Here is a 21,898-nt window from a genome sequence, read left to right on the forward strand (position 1 = left end):
AGTGGCAACAAGATAAAGCATCGGGGAGGGGGGGGGGGGGACGGGGGGGACTGGATCCACAACACCTCCATCAAAGGAGAGGCAATGGCCTAGTGGTATTATTGCTGGACTGTTAATCCAGAAACCCAGATAATGTTCTGGGGACCTGGGTTCAAATCCCACCATGGCAGATGGTGAAATGCCAATTCAATAAATATTCGGAATTAACAATCTAATGATGCCCCTGAATCCATTGTCGATTGTCAGGAAAATTCCACCTCGTTCACTAATGTTCTTTAGGGACGGAAACTGCCATCCTTACCTGGTCTGGCCTACATGTGAGTCCAGACCCACAGTAATGTGGTTGACTCTGAGCTGCCCTCTGGGCAATAAATACTGCCTAGCCAGCGATGCACTCATCCTGTGAGCAAATATAAAAAACGGGGCCATCTAAATGTCTGAGGAAATGGAATCACCACGCCACCTTCACTGACGCGGAAGCCATTGTTCAAGCTGCGGCCACCATGGCCACAAGAAAACGGACTAGATACACTGCCACTGCAGCACTCCACCACCTCCCTCCTTCACCACAGCCGCAGAAAAGATGAATTAATACAAAAGGTAAACAAAGAATTTAAAAAAAGGATGCATCCGAGCTGGAGCAGCAGGCCAAAGAGCCTTTGTTTTTCCCAAGGGGAGCACTTTCTCCTCTGCCACGACTGTCATCTTGGACCTGCCTCTTACAATTATTAACCATAGAATTCCTAAAATGTGGAAGCAGGTCATTTGACCCACTGAATCACTTTGACCCGTTGTAGAGCATCCCACATAGACCAACTCCATCCCCCAACCGCCCCCCCCAACCCATCCTATCCCTGTAACCCTGCTTTTTCCATGGGTAAGCCACTTTAGTGTCCAGGGATATGCAGGCTATGGGCAATTTAGCATGGCCAATCCACTTACCCTGCACATCTTTGGATTGTGGGAGGAAACCAGACACCAGAAGGAAACCCACACAGACATGGGGAGTATGAGCAAACACCACACAGACAGTTGGCCAAGGGTGGAATCAAACCCAGGTCCCTGGTGCTATGCAGCAGTGTACTAACCACGAGCCATCATGCCACCCCAAATATTAGCAGATACAATTCTAAACTTCAACAGATACAAGGCTGGCCTATCAACCTGTCTTCGTAAGATAACTCAACATTCAGGTAAGACTATAGTAAATCTTGCCTGAACTGCGTCCGAAGAATCTGTAATCTTCCTTCCATAAACAGAACAATATTATACACTTTAGTCCAAATGTGGTCTCAATGGCCTGTATAACTCAAAAAATTCCTTTGCAATAACATCTACTAGTTTTTTTTAAAATTTGCTAAACCTACAAACTAATCTTCTTCAATTCATGCCCTAGGACACTCAGAACCCGTGGTATTAGAGCTCTACAATCTCTTACTTTGATAATAATATTTTCCAAAAAACATATTTCCTGCAGAGTGGATAATTTCACATTTTCCCAAATTATTTTCCATTTGCCTGATCTTTGCTCATTCACCTAATCCATCTAAGGCTTTTGTAGACTCTGTAGAGCCTCTTCACAACTTACTTTCCTCCCGATATTGATGTCATCACTAAATTTATGAACCATATGTTTGCTCCCTTCTTCAGTCATCATCCAAATCCCTCTGGGACATAATTACGTCTGCCAAACAGCCTTGCCCTTTCGCAATTTTGTGAATTGTGTATCTTCTGTCATATGCATACATTGAGACATAGTTACTGCAAGGAATTTAAACACTAATGTGGTTGATCAAGCACCAAATAAACCCAATTTGGACAGGTTTCACGTTAAACTGCAGTACTTAATTTGTAGAATAACCTGAAAGTTATGTTAAGTGGTATTCTACCTCATCACAAATGACCAAGCCGACAGCACCCTTGCAAAGCACATCAGCATGTAGCCGGAATGTCTCATAAGAAATGATAAGAATTGGAGTTGGAATCCGCAACCCACGCTGGTTCATGAACGCGGCTGTGCAAGGGAAAAAAAGATGTCAATGAAATAAAGTCAGTCAGGATATGGGTTTCTATCTACAGCAGGAAATTCAAACGATATCTGTCAACTTTGAGTATTCTCAAACTCTGAGGTTTATCAGTAATTTCCTACTGTATGATGTTACATCCTTAAAACTTCTCATTATTGGAAAATATATACTTTACCCAAAGCCCTGTTGTTTGTATCCTATTTTACACAACGTTCAACTTATTCAACAACCTTGCTCACCTACATCAGTGCCCAGTTTGCCAGCACCTCATATTTAAACTCTTCGTCCTGGTGTGTAAACAAGACTTCACTCCTTGTTATCTTAGCAAGCTCCATTTGCCTAAATGTCCCTACTGTGAACAATTTCATTCATTAACCAATGGGGTTGGGGATGGGGATGGTGGTATTTTCACTGGATTGTTAATCCAGAGACCTAGATAATGTTCTGGGGACCTGGGTTCAAATCCCACCATGGCAAATGACAAAATTTGAATTCAATAAAAAAAATCTGAAAACTAAGAGTCTAATGTTGATTACTAGGAAAACCTACCTGGTTCACCAACGTCCTTTAGGGAAGGAAACTGCCACCCTTACCTGTTCTGGCCTACACATGTCTCGAGAACCACAGCAATGTGGTTGACTCTTAACTGCCCTCTGGGCAATTAGGGATAGGCAATAAATGCTACCCTAACCAGCGACACCCACATCCTGTGAATGAATAAATTAAAAGAGAGGCTGGCTTATCTGCTGCTTTCTGGAACATCACCTTCTCATTGCAGCTTCCAAAAAATCCACCCTGACAGATAGATGGGATCTCGATTTAACGTTTCACCTAAAAGACTGTACACCCTTGGGACTATCCTCACACATCAGTTAACTCGATGTACATGTTCTGATCAGGGGTTCAAAACTACAAGCTGACCCAAAAATGAAGCTGAGCTAATTTGACAAACAATGGGCCAAGTACCAAAAACAGTATATAAATTTACCTACCCAGTTTCTGGTCAATTTCAGTCTTAGAGCCTCCATCAATTGCCAATGCTTGCAGCCTTCCTCCCAGCCACTTCTCAACCTCATTGTACCAGTTTTTCACCAAACTGGATGGAGTCACAACAATGACTTTGTCAATTTCTGGCTTAGCATCTGGACTTTGACGCAAGAGGGTCCACATCAAGGAAATGCACTGTAATGTCTTTCCCAGCCCCATCTCATCAGCCATTATGCAGCCAAAGCCATCAGAAATACGACGGCCTGTCACACAATCCCACATGAACTTCACACCCTGAAAAATAGACATAATTTAACAATTCTTCACACTAGGCACAGGCAGTAAATTAGTCGTGAAAAGATACACATCAATATTTGTGATTTTAGCCAAATCCTAATCTTAACTCTGTCCATCAGGCAGCAGGTTAAGGCCAGGTCTCTACAATATTGTAAAGTGCCAACCTCATTCGATGTCCATAGATCGACTTGTAGTCAGGTCGTTAACTGCAACAGAGATTTAGGAGCAGGTTGCCCTGATCATTTTTGTTACCGAGGTTGAGGGGAGTAGAATGTTCAGATTTATTCAGTTGTTTCCAGGATGCTTTTTTTTTTAAAAAACTTTTTGTTGACTCTCCACCCAAACCTCCTTCAACGTCATCTCTTAAAGGCAACAAAACTCTGTAGCTAAGAGGATGCATTATTACCAGGTTATAGCAAGATGCTAGAAGATGTGGAGTAGTTGTAACAGGGCTAACAATCCGGAATTCCAGACTAATGTTCTGGAGATGTGGCTCGAATCCCAGCACAGCAGATGGTGAAATCTGAATTTTATACAAATTTCGGAATGAAAAGCTGGCCTAATGACAACTTTGTAACCATTGTCATAAACACCCATCTGGTTCACTTTAAGGAAGGAAATATGTCATTCCTATCCAGTGTGGCCTACAAATGGCTCAACATGCATAGCAGAGTGTTTGACTCCAAACAGTTAGGGATAGCAATAAATGTTGGCCTGACCAGCAATACAAACATCTCGTGAGCTAGTGGAAAAAAAAACCCAAGATCTGTCTGGACCAGTCATGTTAATTTATCGTCACCCTGCAGGGGAGTACTTCCTACTGACAGAATCAATATCAACAACTTACAGTATAGTGAAGCTACAAGCACAACAGATTCATGGCAGTGCAATACATTTCCAAGATTTGAGGCATCATAACATTTAACTTGGCTTACCAACACTAAGGAACATTAATGACTACCACTGCATTAGATAGTTACAGTTGGCAAGAAATGTTGGCTCATCTAGGCTGACAGATCAAGTGTCCTTCAGGAACTTAAGTGGCCACTGTCATGCGACCCAGCTTCTACTCTCACCACTCAATCACAATTTTCTGCTCTTGCCGCTTAATGTAAGACCTCATCCTCACTGTTTTGTTCTTGGACCACTCCTGGAACTTGATTCCAGGGTCATACAGTCATATGGCCTATACTAATCACTGTCCTTGTGTTCCCCTCTAAGGATCAAATTAATTTGATTCTTATGTTCCATGATTTAAGGTTTTTCCATTTATTTTGCAGTGAAATAGTTATGTAAATATGCAAAGTAGCTCAAAGACTTCTTTTTGTCATCTACAAATGCCATTAACATCAAAAACATTCCTCACCTCTCTCTGATGCGGTCTTAAGACAGAGGACAAGATAGGATCAACCACCACGTGTACTGGAAGCTTTTCTCTGGCGGAAGGAGAAAACTCTTAACAGAATTTCAAGAATTATTTTACTTAATTTTGATATTACTACTTTAATATAGGGAAAGAGTAGCTCAGTTGGCTGGACAGCTAGTTTGAATGCAGAGTGAAGCCAACAGCACAAGTTCAATTCCCACACCAGCTGAAGTTACCATGAAGATCCCATGTTCTTAACATCTGCCCTCACCTGAGACATGGTGGCCCTGAGGTTAAACCACCACCAGCTGCCTCTCTTCAATGACAATGACAGCACAGCTCTCGGGACTGTGGCAGCTTTACCTACCTATCAGACACTCGTCACTATTTTGTTTCTTGTGAATATTTATATATTTTTCTTAATGACACCTGAATATTTAAAGTTAACAGTAAAAAGAGCTCTGAAAGGCAATTTTAATACTTTTACAGTCTCAATACTTCAAATATTTTTGTTGCATGTAAGATTTTCAGATCTATGAGATCAGGTTTCCTTTTCTTGTATTTAGAATCCTTTCTTTCCATTCTAGTTTATTTAAAAATCAGTACAACAATTTTAAGTCATCGGGAACAATGCCAATGTCCTGATCTGAAATTTCTCTACTTTCATTCTCACTTTATGAAGCAAGATCATTTATTAGAGCTGACAACAAGAGAATTTTAAATCCATGAACAGTAGTGAATCCCAACATATTTTTGGTTTTTTCATATTATGACTTCAACAGTTTCAGACTTCATATTTTACATTACGATTCCTTTTTAAAAATAGCTTCTTCAATTTTTAAAACATTGGTCTTGATAGGCCTGAAAGTCTGCAGTAAGGAACGGAACAAACTCTTGTACGTTATTATAACTACTAAAATTAAAACGTGCTTTCACAGGATTACACTTGCACTTTCCAGAAGCAGTAAAACATCATTACGTCAGACTTCATTTTAAGATATTATGCATTTTATGAATAAGGCTGTAACAATGACAACAGGAGCAGTTCTTTTATTTTTCTTTTTGGGAGCAAAGTAATAAAAGATTAGAATGCAAATGTTAAGCTATTTAGTTTCTTTTTAAGATAGCTGTATAAGTACTGCTTCTGTCCTTACAATGTAGAAACTGCAGTAACAAAGTGTGAAGCTGGATGAACACAGCAGGCCAACCAGCATCTCAGGAGCACAAAAGCTGACGTTTCGGGGTCTTCTTTTAAAATTGTAAAATTGAATTTTAGATTTGAACTTCAATAATTATTTAAATAGCCCTGAAGGCCATTGCCAGGATTTCTAGATTTGAATAGTGTGCTATATTTGAAAATAGCTGGATAATGCACAGTTTATACAGGCTGAAATAACCACACAGGCAGAGTTGGAATTAGACTGAAACAAGCAATACAAATCTTACAAATTTCACTAAGTAGTACTGAGTAAAATTAGGATTAGAATCTAACTGGACCTGTCAAAAGTGTATTTTTTTATTAGTGCCAGAATTTTAAAAATGTTACTAAACCAAAAATAGATTATAAAACTACTTATTTCTGTCACATATTTCAACAATTTTATCAGCAAAACAGAGAATATTTTTACTTGGAAAAAGAGTTGAAAGAAAATGTCCAAACTGAATTGTGCAGTTTAAGGGATGGCAAATTAAAATCCTGAGACTGGAACACTAATGACCCACTGCTACTTGAACTCGTGCGTGCAGCCTCTAATCTTATGTTTTTATGTCAAGCTGAAGAATGAATCTACAATTAGGTCAGATACTTTGAAGAAAAAACATTTTAACAGGTTCCATGTGTCAAAGACAAGGGGATCAACTGTCATGAATTTTACACACTGTATTTGATTGAGAATGCTTTGTGCAAACATTCAGGTGTAGGATAACAACATTACCAGGAATATGGCCACACTCCTAAATTCTCTGTCAAGGAAGGACTGAAATTACTCACTTGTCAGCTTTTAGTTGGTCATGTGCACTCAAAGGTGGAGGTTCGTAAAGTACCAAAGCACCTTCTTCATATGGATCATGAAGAGATCGCCTGGCTCCTGCACGCTTAATCCCCAATGCCTTCAGGCCAAGGGAACCTTAAATATAACATTGCATGTTTAAAATTAGTTAGAAATACAAGTCTCACAAAACACATTGAAAAAAAATCAAACTTTTCACACTAAGTTAATGAACAATTGCATGTTGAGCAAATTTAACCTCCACTTTCCTTCAATCAGACGCAACATAAAATTAAGATTAACAATAAAACAATTCTGGAAGCATTGAAATGCAGATGATTACCAGAAAAAAAACTAAACTCCACAAATATTAACTTCTGAAAAATGACTGTACTTGTATTAGTAACATTACATCAACATGTTACAAACGAAGTGCTGACGAATGGCAATTGACCTATATTACTGTTTTTCTCTCTCCATAGATATTGTCTGGCCTCCTGAGTATTTCCAGCATTTTCTGAGATTATTTCAGATTTTCAACATCTAGTAACTTGGGTTCGATACTTTAATTTGAGCACTCTGATTATCACACATACAATTACTGCAGCCTTTTTGGTGCTGACAACATTCCACAACAAGACTAAAATAGATATCCAATTGTTTGTTGAGAAATACATGTTGGCCAGGATATCTGCTCCTCTTTGTGAACAGCCATGGGATTATTAACATCAGTTGATGGAACCACAGTTTAACATCTGACCAAAAGGATAGCTCCTCTGACAATATTGCAATCCTTTATCAGTTTACTCAATTAGTAGACTAAATGACAAGCTCAAACCTCACCAACTTCTAACCTGGAGATGCAGATATTGGTCAATCTGACAGACATTCATTCAAATTTACATGTGTATACAGCAATGAATGCTCAAAGCATTACACAGGTATTCATGCATTGGGAAAGTTATTGCATTTTTATCCATTGATAAGACATCTCCAGCTGATATTCCCAGGTAGAGCCTGAATTAAATTGCTCATGTGTAATGATGGATATTATGTACATGGTTTCCAAATAGGTTCCACATTAAGTGAAAACTGCCCTTCCTCCAATAACTTTTTTATTGGTATTTTAGTAATCAAACATATCGAACAAACTGTCACTTCATGGGTCAACTGGTACAATTCCATTATTGATAATGGGAATTGCAGATGCTGTAGAATCCAAGATAACAAAATGTCGAGCTGGATGAACCCAGCAGGGCAAGCAGCATTTCAGGAGCACAAAAGCTGACGTTTCGGGCCTAGACCCTTCATCAGAGAGGGGGATGGGGTGAGGGTTCTGGAATAAATAGGGAGAGAGGGGGAGGCGGACCGAAGATGGAGAGTAAAGAAGATAGGTAGAGAGGAGAGAATAGGTGAGGAGGTAGGTCAGTCCAGGGAAGACGTACAGGTCAAGGAGGCGGGATGAGGTGGTAGGTAGGAAATGGAGGTGCGGCTTGAGGTGGGAGGAAGGGATGGGTGAGAGGAAGAACAGGTTAGGGAAGCAGAGACAGGCTGGGTTGGTTGTGGGATGCAGTGGGGGAAGGGGAGATTTTGAAGCTGGTGAAGTCCACATTGATACCATTGGGCTGCAGGGTTCCCAAGCGGAATATAAGTTGCTGTTCTTGCAACCTTCGGGTGGCATCATTGTGGCACAGCAGGAGGCCCATGATGGACATGTCGCCTGAGGAATGGGAGAGGGAGTTAAAATGGTTCACGACTGGGAGGTGCAGTTGTTTGTTGCGAACTGAGCGGAGGTGTTCTGCAAAGCGATCCCCAAGCCTCCGCTTGGTTTCCCCAATGTAGAGGAAGCCACACCGGGTACAATGGATACAATATACCACATTGGCAGATGTGCAGGTGAACATCTGCTTGATATGAAAAATCATCTTGGGGCCTGGGATAGGGGTGAGGGAGGAGGTGTGGGGGCAAGTGTAGCACTTCCTGCGGTTGCAGGGGAAGGTGCCGGGTGTGGTGGGGTTGGAGGGGAGTGTGGAGCGGACAAGGGAGTCGTGGAGAGAGTGGTCTCTCCGGAAGGCAGACAAGGGTGGGGATGGAAAAATGGCTTGGGTGATGGGGTCGGATTGTAGATGGCGGAAGTGTCGGAGGATGATGCATTGTATCCGGAGGTTGGTGGGGTGGTGTGTGAGAACGAGGGGATCCTCTGTGGGCGGTAGTGGCGGGGCCGGGGTGTGAGGGATGTGTTGCGGGAAATGCGGGAGACGCGGTCAAGGGCGTTCTCGACCACTGTGGGGGGAAAGTTGCGGTCCTTGAAGAACTTGGACATCTGGGATGTGCGGGAGTGGACTGCCTCGTCGTGGGAGCAGATGCGGCGGAGGCAGAAGAATTGGGAATAGGGGATGGAATTTTTGCAGGAGGGTGGGTGGGAGGAGGTGTATTCTAGGTAGCTGTGGGAGTCAGTGGGCTTGAATTGGACATCGGTTTCCAGCTGGTTACCTGAGATGGAGACTGAGAGGTCCAGGAAGGTGAGGGATGTGTTGGAGGTGGCCCAGGTGAACTCCCTCACACCCCGCCCCCACCACAACCGCCCCCAGAGGATGCCCCTAGTCCTCACATACCACCCCACCAACCTCCGGATACAACGCATCATCCTCCGACACTTCCGCCATCTACAATCCGACCCCACCACCCAAGCCATTTTTCCATCCCCACCCTTGTCTGCCTTCCGGAGAGACCACTCTCTCCGCGACTCCATTGTCCACTCCACACTCCCGTCCAACCCCACCACACCCGGCACCTTCCCCTGCAACCGCAGGAAGTGCTACACTTGCCCCCACACCTCCTCCCTCGCCCCTATCCCAGGCCCCAAGATGATTTTCCATATCAAGCAGATGTTCACCTGTACATCTGCCAATGTGGTATATTGTATCCATTGTACCCGGTGTGGCTTCCTCTACATTGGGGAAACCAAGCGGAGGCTTGGGGACCACTTTGCAGAACACCTCCACTCAGTTCGCAACAAACAACTGCACCTCCCAGTCGTGAACCATTTCCACTCCCCCTCCCATTCCTCAGATGTCATGTCCATCATGGGCATCCTGCTGTGCCACAATGATGCCACCCGAAGGTTGCAAGAACAGCAACCTATTTTCCGCTTGGGAACCCTGCAGCCCAATGGTAACATTGTGGACTTCACAAGCTTCAAAATCTCCCCTTCCCCCACTGCATCCCAAAACCAGCCCAGTTCTTCCCCTCCCCCCACTGCACCACACAACCAGCCCAGCTCTTCCCCTTCCCCCACTGCATCCCAAAACCAGCCCAGTTCGTCCCCTCCCCCCACTGCATCACAAAACCAGCCCAACCGGTCTCCGTTTCCCTAACCTGTTCTTCCTCTCACCCATCCCTTCCTCCCGCCTCAAGCCACACCTCCATTTCCTACCTACCACCTCATCCCGCCTCCTCGACCTGTACGTCTTCCCTGGACTGACCTATCCCCTCCCTACCGCCTCACCTATACTCTCCTCTCTACCTATCTTCTTTTCTCTCCATCTTCAGTCCGCATCCCCCTCTCTCCCTATTTATTCCAGTTCCCTCTCCCCATCCCCCTCTCTGATGAAGGGTCTAGGCCCGAAACGTCAGCTTTTGTGCTCCCAAGATGCTGCTTGGCCTGCTGGGTTCATCCAGCTCGACACTTTGTTATCTACAATTCCATTATTGGTTTGCTCTCCATCTATTATAACACCTCTACCCACTAAGCGACTATGTAATTCTCTCTCAAGTGAAAAGAAAACTCACTTTGCTCCTCCATCCCTTCCCTGACCTCAAGGAATGGCAGAGATTTGACAGCCAACTGACAGAGGATCTCAGGAGGATCTGCAATCAAATTGGAACCTTGAACTGGAAGTAGAGTTTAAATTGGTCTCCAGATAATTCCTTAAAGATTCCATTTCAAGTGCAGAATTTCATGAATTGTTTATGCAGCACTTTTGCAGTTTAAGATCTCCTTGTTAGATTACTGTAAGAAATCTCAAAAGCTGCCTATTATTTCTATACCAAATAAAAATCATCAAATCACCTTGATTAGAGTTGAATATTGGCATCTCATTTTACTATATCCATTACCTCTTAAGTAGAGGGATAAAGGTATTCTACTACACAACTTAAAAAAGGCTAGTATTCATGAGGGGTATAGACAAGGTGGATAGCAAGAAGCTTTTCTCCCCCAGAGTGGGGGACTCAATTACTAGGGGTCATGAGTTCAAAGTGAGAGGAGGAAAGTTTATGGGAGATATGCGTGGAAAGTTCTTTACGCAGAGGGTGATGGGCGCCTGGAACGCGTTGCCAGCGGACGTGGTAGACACAGACACGATAGTGTCTTTTAAGATGTACCTGGACAGTTACATGGATGGGCATGGAGCAAAGGGATACAGACCCTTAGACAATAGATGACAGGTTTAAACAGAGGATCTCGATTGGCACAGGCTTGGAGGACCAAAGGGCTTGTTCCTGTGCTGTAATTTTCTTTGCTCTTTGTTCAAGTACAGCTATAATCAAAAGTCTAATGGAATGGTATCCTTTTTAAGAAAGGAATTGACTATAAAAGTGAGGACATTTTGATTACACGGGACATTGGCGAGACCACACCTCAAAATTGTGTGCTATTTAGTCGCCTTAGTTAAGGAAGAATGCAAAAGCAATGGAGTAAGTTCCAGGGGGTTTACTAAAAACCTTGAATAAGCAGGTTACTTTATGAGCAATGGTTCAACTCGGCTTGTTTCCACTGGTGTTCAGGATAGTCAAGGATGACTTGGTTTAAGTATATAAGATCTTGAATGGTCTTGTCAGGGTGGATGTGGAAATGATGTTTTCTTTCGTAGGAGAGTCCAGAACTAGAGCCCTTTTAAAAAAATTAGGGGTTATCCTTCAAGGTCGGAGATGAAGAAAAGAAGTTCTCTCTCAGTGGGTTGCTTAACTTTGAAACTCCCCACTTTAGAAAGGAGGATCATTGAATATTTTTATTGCCGAGACCTTTTTTTAAAGCAAGGGAATCAAAGTTATCAGGAGTAGATATGAATGTGGAATTTGTAACACAAACAGATCAGTCAAGATCTTATTCAATGGTTGAGGAGGCTCAAGGGGCCAAATAACCTACTCCTAATTCTTATGCCCATAAGTGATTCAGTTATAATTTTCTAAGTTAACTGAGCAACTAAGAGGTACCACAATTGAAGCAGTTAGTGTAGGACAGTTCTAGAATATCAGCAAGTTGTTATATCTAGTCACACTACCTAGTCTACTTGAAACTGCTGATAGTATACTTTTGGTCTATAAAAGAGACTTTCTACACACGCGACAGCTTATACCTGTATAATTTGGAATAGGCACTCGAAAAGGCTTGGCCAGGATGCTACGAATGAAAGCCTCCTGGAGGAAACAAAGAGGAAAGGACAAAGTTGAATTAATCTTACGAATACGTATATGATAAACAAATTCAAAACATAGTGAAATAGAAAGGTATTGTAACCAGACTCAATCCCACCCTTATTTTCTGCTGCTAGTACATTTTCCAGGCAACCCACTTTCTTGCCACTTCGTTCAGAATAGCACAGACAATTGGAATCCTAACTCTGAGATCAGATGACACAACAAATACAAGAACAATAGTGCCAAAACTATGCCCTCTTCCCTATCTTCGATATTGCAAGCTTTAAAGTCAGGCAGCCTGACATGCACTTTCATTTTTACTTATTTGGCATTTCCTGTGTCCCAAATATGAATTGGCAAGACTGTTATATTCTGGGACTCTTCCTTTAATTTTGGATGAAGTGGAAGATGAAGAAGATTATTTATCTGTTATGAATTCTATCTGACAAGAAGGTCTGATGGTCTACTGGTTAAACGGGGGCCCATGTTATCTCACAGTAGGAAGGCGGTGTAAGATTTTAATAACTAAACAATGACGATGACGACAACTATGATGACAAAGTATAGACTGTTAGCCTTAAAATTATAGGCATGTGGCAGAAATGTCAACATTTTACCTCTTGTAAAAGTTTATACATTAAAGTGTATATATTTTCAAGATAGACCACCAGCTCCATTCTAAGGGATAGCTAATTTTATCCAGTTACAAGGCTTTGGGAAGTGTGAGTGGCAGACGGGAAGATGGAGCAAAAGACAGTGCGCGAGATAAAACAGATACAAGCAGTCCTGTGTCCTAAGTCAATGAAATGCTGATCTTGTTGGATGCCACATAAATGTAAGTGGGTGCTCATGCTCAGATTGAAGAGACATTTTGTGCAAGTTAAATGATTGCAAAGTTCACATAGCTTGGTTAAAGAGAAGAATTTCCAATTCATTCCACGTCATGGAAGTGTGTTTGGGGACTAGACCTTAGTCTGTTCAAAGGGGAAAAGGGCAGTGAGTCATTAGGAGCTGAGAATATTTTTGGGTTACCGATAGAATGTCATATTTGTACAGTTAAATAGATTATACTCTATTTGTTGCAAAATTGACAATTGCAAACAATAGAATTCAATCATGTTCAGCTCCATCTCAATAACATATAAGACCATAAGATATACGAGCAGAAATTAGGCCATTCAGTGCATCAAGTCCATTCCGCCATTCAATCATGGCTGTTAAGATTCTCAACACCATTCGGCTGCATTCTCCCTGGAACCCTTGATCCCCTGGACAATCAAGAACCTATCTATCTCCATCTTAAATATACTCTCCACAGCCTTCTGTGGCAGTGAAATCCAAAGAATAACCACTCTCTGGCTGAAGACGTTTCTCCTTACCAGAGTTCTAAAAGGTCTTCCTTTTACACAAAGGCTGTGCCCTCGGGTCCTAATCTCTCCTACTAATGGGAACATCTTCCCAATATCCACTCTGTCCAGGCCATTCAGTAGTCTGAAAGTTTCAATTAGATACTCACTCATCCTTTTAAATTCCATCGAGCATAGACCCAGAGTCCTCAAACATTCGTCATATGTTAAGCTTTTCATTCCTGGGACCATTCACGTGTACCTCCTCTGAACCTGCTGTACATCTTTCCAGAGATATGGGGCCCAAAACTGCGCACAATACTCCAAATGTGGTCTCAGAACCTTACTGAGTCTCAGAAGTCTGCCTTTATATTCAAGCCCTTTCAAAATAAATGCCAAAGTTGCACTTGCCTTCCTTCCTACTGACTTAACCTGCAAGTTTACCTTGCGAATATCCTGGACTAGAATTGCCAAGTCTCTTTGTACTTCAGGCTTCTGAATTTTCTCCCCATTTAGAAATAGTCCATGCTTCTATTCTTCTGACCAAAGGGCATGACCTCACACTTTCCCATGTTGTACTCCATCTGCCACTTCTTTGCCCACTCTCCTAAACTGTCCAAATCCTTCTGCAGCCTCCCTGCAACCTCAATACTACCTGTCCCTCTACCCATCTTTGTATAGTCTGCAAACGTATCCAGAATGCACTCAGTTCCTTCACCGAGGTCAATAATGTATAAAGTGAAAATTTACGGTCCCAACACTAGCCCTTGTTGAACACCATTTGTCACCGGCTGCCTCCTGAGAGAGACCCTTTCATCCCCACTCTCTGCTTTCTGCCAATTTTCTATCTTTTGGGCCCTCATACAGTCAAGTTTGTTCCCCACAAGATTCATAGTACTGATCACTCACATGCTGGCTGCTGTCAAGACACATGGGTCGATTAGTTAGTTGTGCTAGTGGTTTCCGAAATGGTGACATAAAATTTTCACCATTGTCTCGCTGCCATGCCAGTTTGCGCCGTTTTGGACTCTGTCAAAAAAGTAAATTTTGTTTTTTAAATTGCAGTTTTGAAAATCTCAATCACCCACCCTTTCCTCTCTCAAATCATCAGGGATTTCAAAGATAATTTGCACAAAGAATTCCATCATGTACTGACACAACCAGAAGCAGAAATAATTTCATGCAGATCTTAGCCTAGTGACTTGCTAATCTCAAATGGGAAAAATAAGACAAGAATTGATTTGAAATCAGTAACATCAAAAATCTTCAAATATTGCTGATCTTCACTTCTTCATTCTTCCTCATTTAATTTTGCACCACTATTTATGTAACTTAAAGTATTTACGATTATTTTCAGCATTGGGGAAGAAATTCAAATGTAATCTTTTTGAAAGCTTTAATTCTGACATTCTTAGTGGTACAAGTCTGGAATGAGGAAAGTGATTGGCCTCCTGAAAATCATCCTGTTACAACTGTGATCCAATAAAACATAAATAGAACATGTGGGTAGGCAGAGGGTAAATTAGAACAGGGAAAACTTTGTGCATTTTCTCAGCTCCATGGTTGGTACCAGTCTGCCTTTCTTAGTTCCTGCACCGGTTGAATGATCTTCTTTTTTAAAAGGGGCAACACCACACAAACACATACATTACACCCCTACCCCCTGTACATCCATATTCCCTTTATCTCGCTCTCTCATGTATGTTTTGTAGCTAACATATATACATAGTCAGGAATATTTACAACTAAAAAAAAAAAGAAATGTTTTATTGGATCACAGTTGTAACAGGATGATTTTCAGGAGGCCAATCACTTTCCTCATTCCAGACTTGTACCACTAAGAATGTCAGAATTAAAGCTTTCAAAAAGATTACATTTGAATTTCTTCCCCAATGCTCAAACTTCTGATAGTTACATCACCATTATCAGTCTCTTAGGGAGATGGCAATTCCTTGAATAAAATCTCTTCGACTCAAGAATCTTTTCCATTGTAGTGTCTCTTTTGGAAGCTTCTATTGTTCTGTTGAGGTACTTCCCACTCTGATTGGCTGTTACTCTATAACCCTGCTGTTATGTCCTCCCTGCATATGGCCAACCATGGCTTGGAGACACATGACTCAGTCAACGCCACTGATCCGACCTGGACTGGCTCAGGGTTCTGAGGGTCATCACCCACATTGGCGAGGTGTGGCAACCAGCTGACTCAACTATCTCCTCCAGGCCAGTTAATTCCTAGTCTGTACAGGTAGTTCTCTTATAACACAATAGTTGCATTCTTGTATGACCTCACACTGTAGAAAATCACATGATAGGGAAATCACTATAGAAAATAGCTATACCTGTACAGAACAAACTTCGCATTATCCAAACAGAGTCCACTATTCGTCAATTGCGTTAGTCAAGTCGCATTAATGAAATACATAGCAGAACTACCTGTACCATATATGATAATAGTTCTGTTCGAGTCACCACCATCACTGGGATTTGTTTTTCCCCAAATGTATAATTCCAGCTAACACCATCTTTCCTCTTTGGAAAACACTCAACTGAGTGTTCTGACCATCTGCCCTTCCAGATTTCACTCTATCAGCTCTCTGATCGCTTTTGCCCGAAGTTAGTCAAACATGGTTCTGAGCTGGCAGTTGAATATTAAGGATGCCAGTGAGCATGGGGTTATCATATGGTTCCTGTTCATGCTGAGAAACTTGCTGAGTAACCATCCTAGTGAACTATCCCCTTGTGAGGCCTTTAAGGCCTGCTTCAAGGTTTGTACAAATCTCTCTGCCTGGCCGTTTGTCACCAAGTGATATAGAGCTGATCTCACATATCTGGCTCTGTGATTTTCCAGGTGATCCTGGAACTCTTGCGACAAAGTGTGGACCATTGTCAGTCATTTTTTGTTCGGGGTTCCCAAACCTGGCAAACGTTTCATCCAGTTGGTCTATTGTTGCTTCCACTGATGCTGACTTCATGACAACCACCTCAGGCCACGTGGAGCAGATATCAATGACCACAGGGGCAGTGAGGAACAGTGATATATTTCCAAATCTGAATGGTGAGTGAATAACTTGTTCACTGATGCCCAGTTTGAGTTCTGCCAGGGTCACTCAGATCCTGACCTCATTACAACTTGGTTCAAACATAGACAGAAGAGCTGAATTTCAGAGGTGAGGTGAAAGCGTCAGCCCATTACATCAATGCCACTTTCGACCAAGTGCAGCATCAAGGAACCCTAGCAAAACTGGAATCAATGGGTATCAGGGGAAAACTCTCTGCTGGTCAGAGGGTCATACCTGGCACACAGAAGATGGTCTTCGTTGTTGGATGTCAGTCATCTCACCTCCAGGACATTTCTGAGGGAGATCCTCATGGTGGTGTCCTGGACCCAGCTGTTTTCAGCTGCTTTCTTAATAAGCTTCCCTCCATGATAAGGTCAGAGGTGGGATCATTTGCTGATAATTGCATAGTATTCAGCACTATTGATAACTCCTCAGATACTGAAGCAGTCCATGCCTAAATGCATCAAGACCTGGACAATATCCAGACAAATGGCAAGAAGCATTCAGGCCACACAAATGCCAGGCTATGACCATCGCCAATAAGAAAGAATCTAACCCCAAACCTTCACATCCAATGGTATTATTATCACTGAATTCCCCCTGTATCAACATTCTTGGGGTTATCATTGATCAAAAACGTGCCACATTGACCTGTCTTCTGGCCACTCTGCCAGAGGTTAGGAAAACTGCATCTCCTGATTTCCCATAGCCTGTTCAGCATTTACAAGGCATAGGTCAGGAGTATGATGGAATACTCCCCACTTGCTTGGATGCGTGCGGCTTGAACAACACTCACCAAGCATGCCACCACCAGGAAGAAGCAGCACACTTGAGTGTTTGTGGATATGATGCCAGTCACTTTACCTACAGGCACTCAGTAGCAGCAAGTGTGTCCTATCTAGAAGAAGCACTGCAGAAATTCAAAGATCCTAAGACAGTACCTTCCAAACTAATGACCATTTCCATCTAGAAGGTCAAGGGCAGCAAGTACAGGGAAAGAACCACTTGCAAGTTTCCCCTCCAAGCCACTCATCATGTTGAGTTGGAAATATATTGCTAAAACTCCACGGTCACTGATTCGAAATTCTGGAATTCCTGGGTCAACTTAGGACAGGTGGGCTGCAGCAGCTCAAGAAGGGAGCTCACCACAGGTTCTCAAGGTCAAATGGAACAGGGCAATAAAATGCTTGCCAGCCAGCAAAGCCCATGGTCCCATGAATGAATAAGAAAACAAAAAGATCTTGTGTGAAGCTTCACAATATTCAGGCTTGGGCTGACAAGTGGCAAGAAACATTCAGGCCACACTTGTTCTGTATGTACGTCCGTAGTACAATCTTGGCAGGCTTCGATGGCAGTGCTTTTAATTTTGCCTTATGTATTGATTCCAGAATCAGAGACACCGCTGCATCCACCTTTACTGTCTTAATGCTTTAGTTTGAGAAGAACGCAAATGAGATCAGTTTCATCCACATTCACAAGATGTTTAACTGAAACTCTGCTGACCAGGAATTTCAGCTTCTCCCACAGACTTAGGTGACTCCCAGTCTACTCCCATGAACCTGATGTCTTATCCTTAGGGATAATGGGAACTGCAGATGCTGGAGAATCCAAGACAACAAAATGTGAGGCTGGATGAACACAGCAGGCCAAGCAGCGCCTCAGGAGCACAAAAGCTGACGTTTCGGGCCTAGACCCTCCATCAGAGAGGGGGATGGGGAGAGGGAACTGGAATAAATAGGGAGAGAGGGGGAGGCGGACCGAAGATGGAGAGTAAAGAAGATAGGTGGAGAGAGTAACCCTCACCCCATCCCCCTCTCTGATGAAGGGTCTAGGCCCGAAACGTCAGCTTTTGTGCTCCTGAGACGCTGCTTGGCCTGCTGTGTTCATCCAGCCTCACATTTTGTTGTCTTATCCTGAGGGTTGTTTCTTTCTCACTCGCCTTCTCTTGTTTGGGTTGTACCTGACAATTTCAGGCAATACATCCCACTTGCTTACACCAGCAGCACTGTGCTTCCAGTCCAACATGTTGAGTCATTGTGGCCACTCCTGCCACATCGGTAGCATTCTACAGTTGGTACAGCACTTTGAGTTTCTGCCCCTCTATGCACCTGGGCACCATCACTCAACTGGTGGCCAACTGCAATGAGGCAGCAATTCCAAAAGCTGCCTTGAAATCCAGGTCTCTCCTTCTTAATAGTTTCCGTTAGGTGGCTTTGTGTCAGGGACCACAAAAAAAAAGTCTTAGAAGGCATTTTGGAGGAACCCTCCAAATTCACAATGTTTCACTAACCTCTTAAAGGCTGCCATAAATTGGGGGATGGACTCTCTTCTGTGGTGTATCCGTTTATGAAAACGGAAAAAAAATTCATTGTTAACTCCATGAATGTGCATTTGATTTCAAAATACAGGCAACGCCATTCCTCCCCCCACAAAAATAAAAAATAGCATTTGCACAGTTTGTGGCTCAAATCCAATCCTCGTTGTCAGTTTGGGTCTTTGTGGTTCACTAGAACAAGAAATAGAGTATGAGGTAGACAGAGGATAAACTAGAAGAGGGAATGATTTATTCTGCATCCTCCCAGCTCCACAGTCAGTGTCAGACTGCCCTTCCTAGCTCCTGCACTGGGTCACCTGATCTATTTGTTTAAACGGGCAACTCCACACAACTATATACAGCCTAAGGCCATATTAGCCTGAAAACACCAGATCCCGTCTGATCCTGGAACCTAAGCAGACCCAAGCCCGGTTAGTATTTGGATGGGACTTGTCCGAGAATACCAGATGCAGTAGACTTTGGGGTTTTTGTGGTATGGTAATAGTGTCCCTAATTCTGCGCCAGGAGGTCTGAGTTCATGTCTCATCTGCTTGAAAGATGTGTAATAGCATTTCAATTTCAGTTGAGATGCAACAAATGCATTCTGCAAATAGTGAGCCTCATCCCTGTATGTCAGTCCTTAACTGGTGTTTCATAATGACTGATATACGATAAATGACACATAATCCATTTTTTAAATTAATATTATTCACATCTGATACTGTCACATTCACCTGGGGAAAAGGTCACTAAGTGCAGCTTAGAAGCACAGATTCAACTTACTGACACAAGTACATAAACTCAATAATTATTTAATCAGTTAGTTTGCATTAGATTACTGTACCACATCATCATCGTCATCCGACAAACATCCTGGCTTTCGCTTGGCAAGCTGACTTGGGGCTAGACTTCTTCTCTACGGAACAAAAGCACACATTTACTAAAAAATTAGAAAGGTAGACTGTATTTCTACAATAGCTTTTATAAACCTCCCAAAACACTTTAAGCCAATGAGGTTCATTTGAAGTGTAGTTACTATTCTAAATGTAGAAAATGTAATAGCCAATTTATTTACTGAAATTTCTCACAAGCAGCAACATAAGCAGACTCTTTTTTTAAGTAAACATTTGAATCATTTATTTGGCAAGGAATCGGTGTTAAGTCCTATTCAGTGCATTGAGGGCTAGAACTTAAGTTGGCATTTCTAAAAATATAAAGTTCGTAAGTCAGTTAATCTTGCCAATTTGGGAATTTTACCGAAAGAAAAATTACCTTTTCATATTTAGAAGAAATATTCCTAAGTGTTCCACATGTAATTCATTACTCTGAGCCACAGTGACCAGTATACAAATTAATATAACCTCCAACAGCATTACTTCAACAGTAGCTAACCAATTTTGTCAAGGCATCTAAGAGAACAATATTGTCCAGGATACTGGAAAAACACCCTGTTCTTCTTCAATAATGACGAGGTATTTAATATCCATTTGATCTACAAAAGTCTAATGGACCTGAATTTAATATTTCATTTAAAGGATGGCTGTCTGACAATACACCACCACTTCAACATTGCACTGGAAGTTCACCCACATTATGTGCCTCACCTCTGACTCAAAAGGTGAATGCAGTAGCAAAGAATTCAATCACATTCGGACTTCAGACTAAAACAGGGCAGTTGAAAGGGAGATTTCAACACTGACAACTAATCACTGTCGCACTTACCATTTTTTAAAAATCAGATGTCAATGCAATTTAACAACTTATTCGATCAAGTTTCTTCTCTCTCAAAATTCCATGATGTATTTTACTTGAAAAGAAAGACTCCTGTGCTCGGCTATGTCTCATCCAACTTCTCGGTCATAATCACTGACCAGTGAGACTTCTTCATCTATTCCATTGTCAAGCAGTTGATTCAGTGCTTCAGTGAGTCAAATTATCAGGTCTAACGTTATGTAGCAATTCTTCTCCAGCTTCCTTTGAATGGAGTTTGCTCTTAATATCTTGGCCTTTTCAGATAAACGTGGAGTACTTTATAGATTACTGGTAAACAATTCCTGTGCCCTTAGAAACCCCATTTCAATCTAGTGCTTCAATCTAATATCAAGTTGGTTTACTCCCTCTCTTTAATCAATAATTATTTTTAATAATGTTATTAAGAATAGAGTTCTCTTTTCACAATGTCAAATTTTGTGTTTCAGTATCAATTATTCTTTAGTTATCAATGAATATGATTAATCTCAATTACAGTGCATACACAATCAAATGTAACAAGGTTAGCTCACAATCCATTAATTGATCAGGTCACTAAAATTCTTGATTTGCCTTATTCTTCAATATAATTAAGTGGAACAAAGCATGGTCTGTCAAACTCAAACTGTTTAGAAATGCGGCCTAATAACATGAATCCCTCTCTCATTTGATTTTCACTATTACAATCCCTTGATTATAGTTGAGGCCCTATGTAAATCCATAGAGGGAAGCTCAATGTCCCTGTGCCAGAGCCTGATCCACTCTCCCAATCTCAGTCCTCGACTGAACCTGTCCCTCAGGCCCTCCCCTCTAGTCCTCTCTTTCGTTCTTTCTTTCTCTTCTGTCCCTACGGTACAGGGAGTAGACCAAAGTCTCGTTACCCCAATCCCTTCACGGCATTTCCGGACCTTTAACTGGGAAACACTCGCAGTACTTCTCTATGTCTCATTCCCCTAACTCCACTTCCACCCGCTCCCTCTCTCACTCGAATCTACCGCCAGGTGATGCGCCTGCGCATTGCAAATTACGGCTTCCGCGTAGGCTCCTGACGCCACTAGCTCCCGCGTTATAGAGAGTACCGCCCCCCTTGGGCAGAGTTAACAGGGAGCCCCGCCCCCCAGGAGGCGAGTTTACAGACCCCATAGCCACCCGCCCCTCCTACCAGACGGCGGTGTTAACAAGGAAACCTGCCCCCAGGAAGCACGCTTCCAGGTAGCCCCGCCCCCGATTTTAGCGTTGAAATTTGGCCTTGTCATGAGGGACTGCGTTTACAGGGAGCCCCACCCCCTGGAGACGCGATAACGGGAGCCCGGCCCCCAAGTCCGCGTTGATGGGAGCCCCGCC

General features: G+C 42.5%; 1 protein-coding gene across 2 annotated transcripts in view; it reads right to left on the reverse strand.

Annotated features, from left to right (window-relative positions):
• Nucleotides 1-21,583, reverse strand: part of rad54l (RAD54 like) — a 44,627-nt gene extending 23,044 nt beyond the window's left edge. For both annotated transcript variants that reach the window (XM_048538768.2, XM_048538767.1), the window contains exons 1-8: nt 20,528-21,583; nt 19,650-19,721; nt 14,342-14,461; nt 12,026-12,086; nt 6,668-6,803; nt 4,678-4,747; nt 3,020-3,308; nt 1,890-2,014 (exon numbers count right to left, since the gene is read on the reverse strand). In XM_048538768.2, the coding sequence (XP_048394725.1) occupies nt 1,890-2,014; nt 3,020-3,308; nt 4,678-4,747; nt 6,668-6,803; nt 12,026-12,086; nt 14,342-14,461; nt 19,650-19,721; nt 20,528-20,530 (876 nt within the window). In that variant the 5' untranslated portion in view covers nt 20,531-21,583. The remainder of the gene's footprint in view (nt 1-1,889; nt 2,015-3,019; nt 3,309-4,677; nt 4,748-6,667; nt 6,804-12,025; nt 12,087-14,341; nt 14,462-19,649; nt 19,722-20,527) is intronic.
• Between the last annotated feature and the right edge of the window lie 315 nt (nt 21,584-21,898).

This window comes from Stegostoma tigrinum, chromosome 8, assembly GCF_030684315.1.
Source record: "Stegostoma tigrinum isolate sSteTig4 chromosome 8, sSteTig4.hap1, whole genome shotgun sequence".
Taxonomy (NCBI): Eukaryota; Metazoa; Chordata; class Chondrichthyes; order Orectolobiformes; family Stegostomatidae; genus Stegostoma; species Stegostoma tigrinum.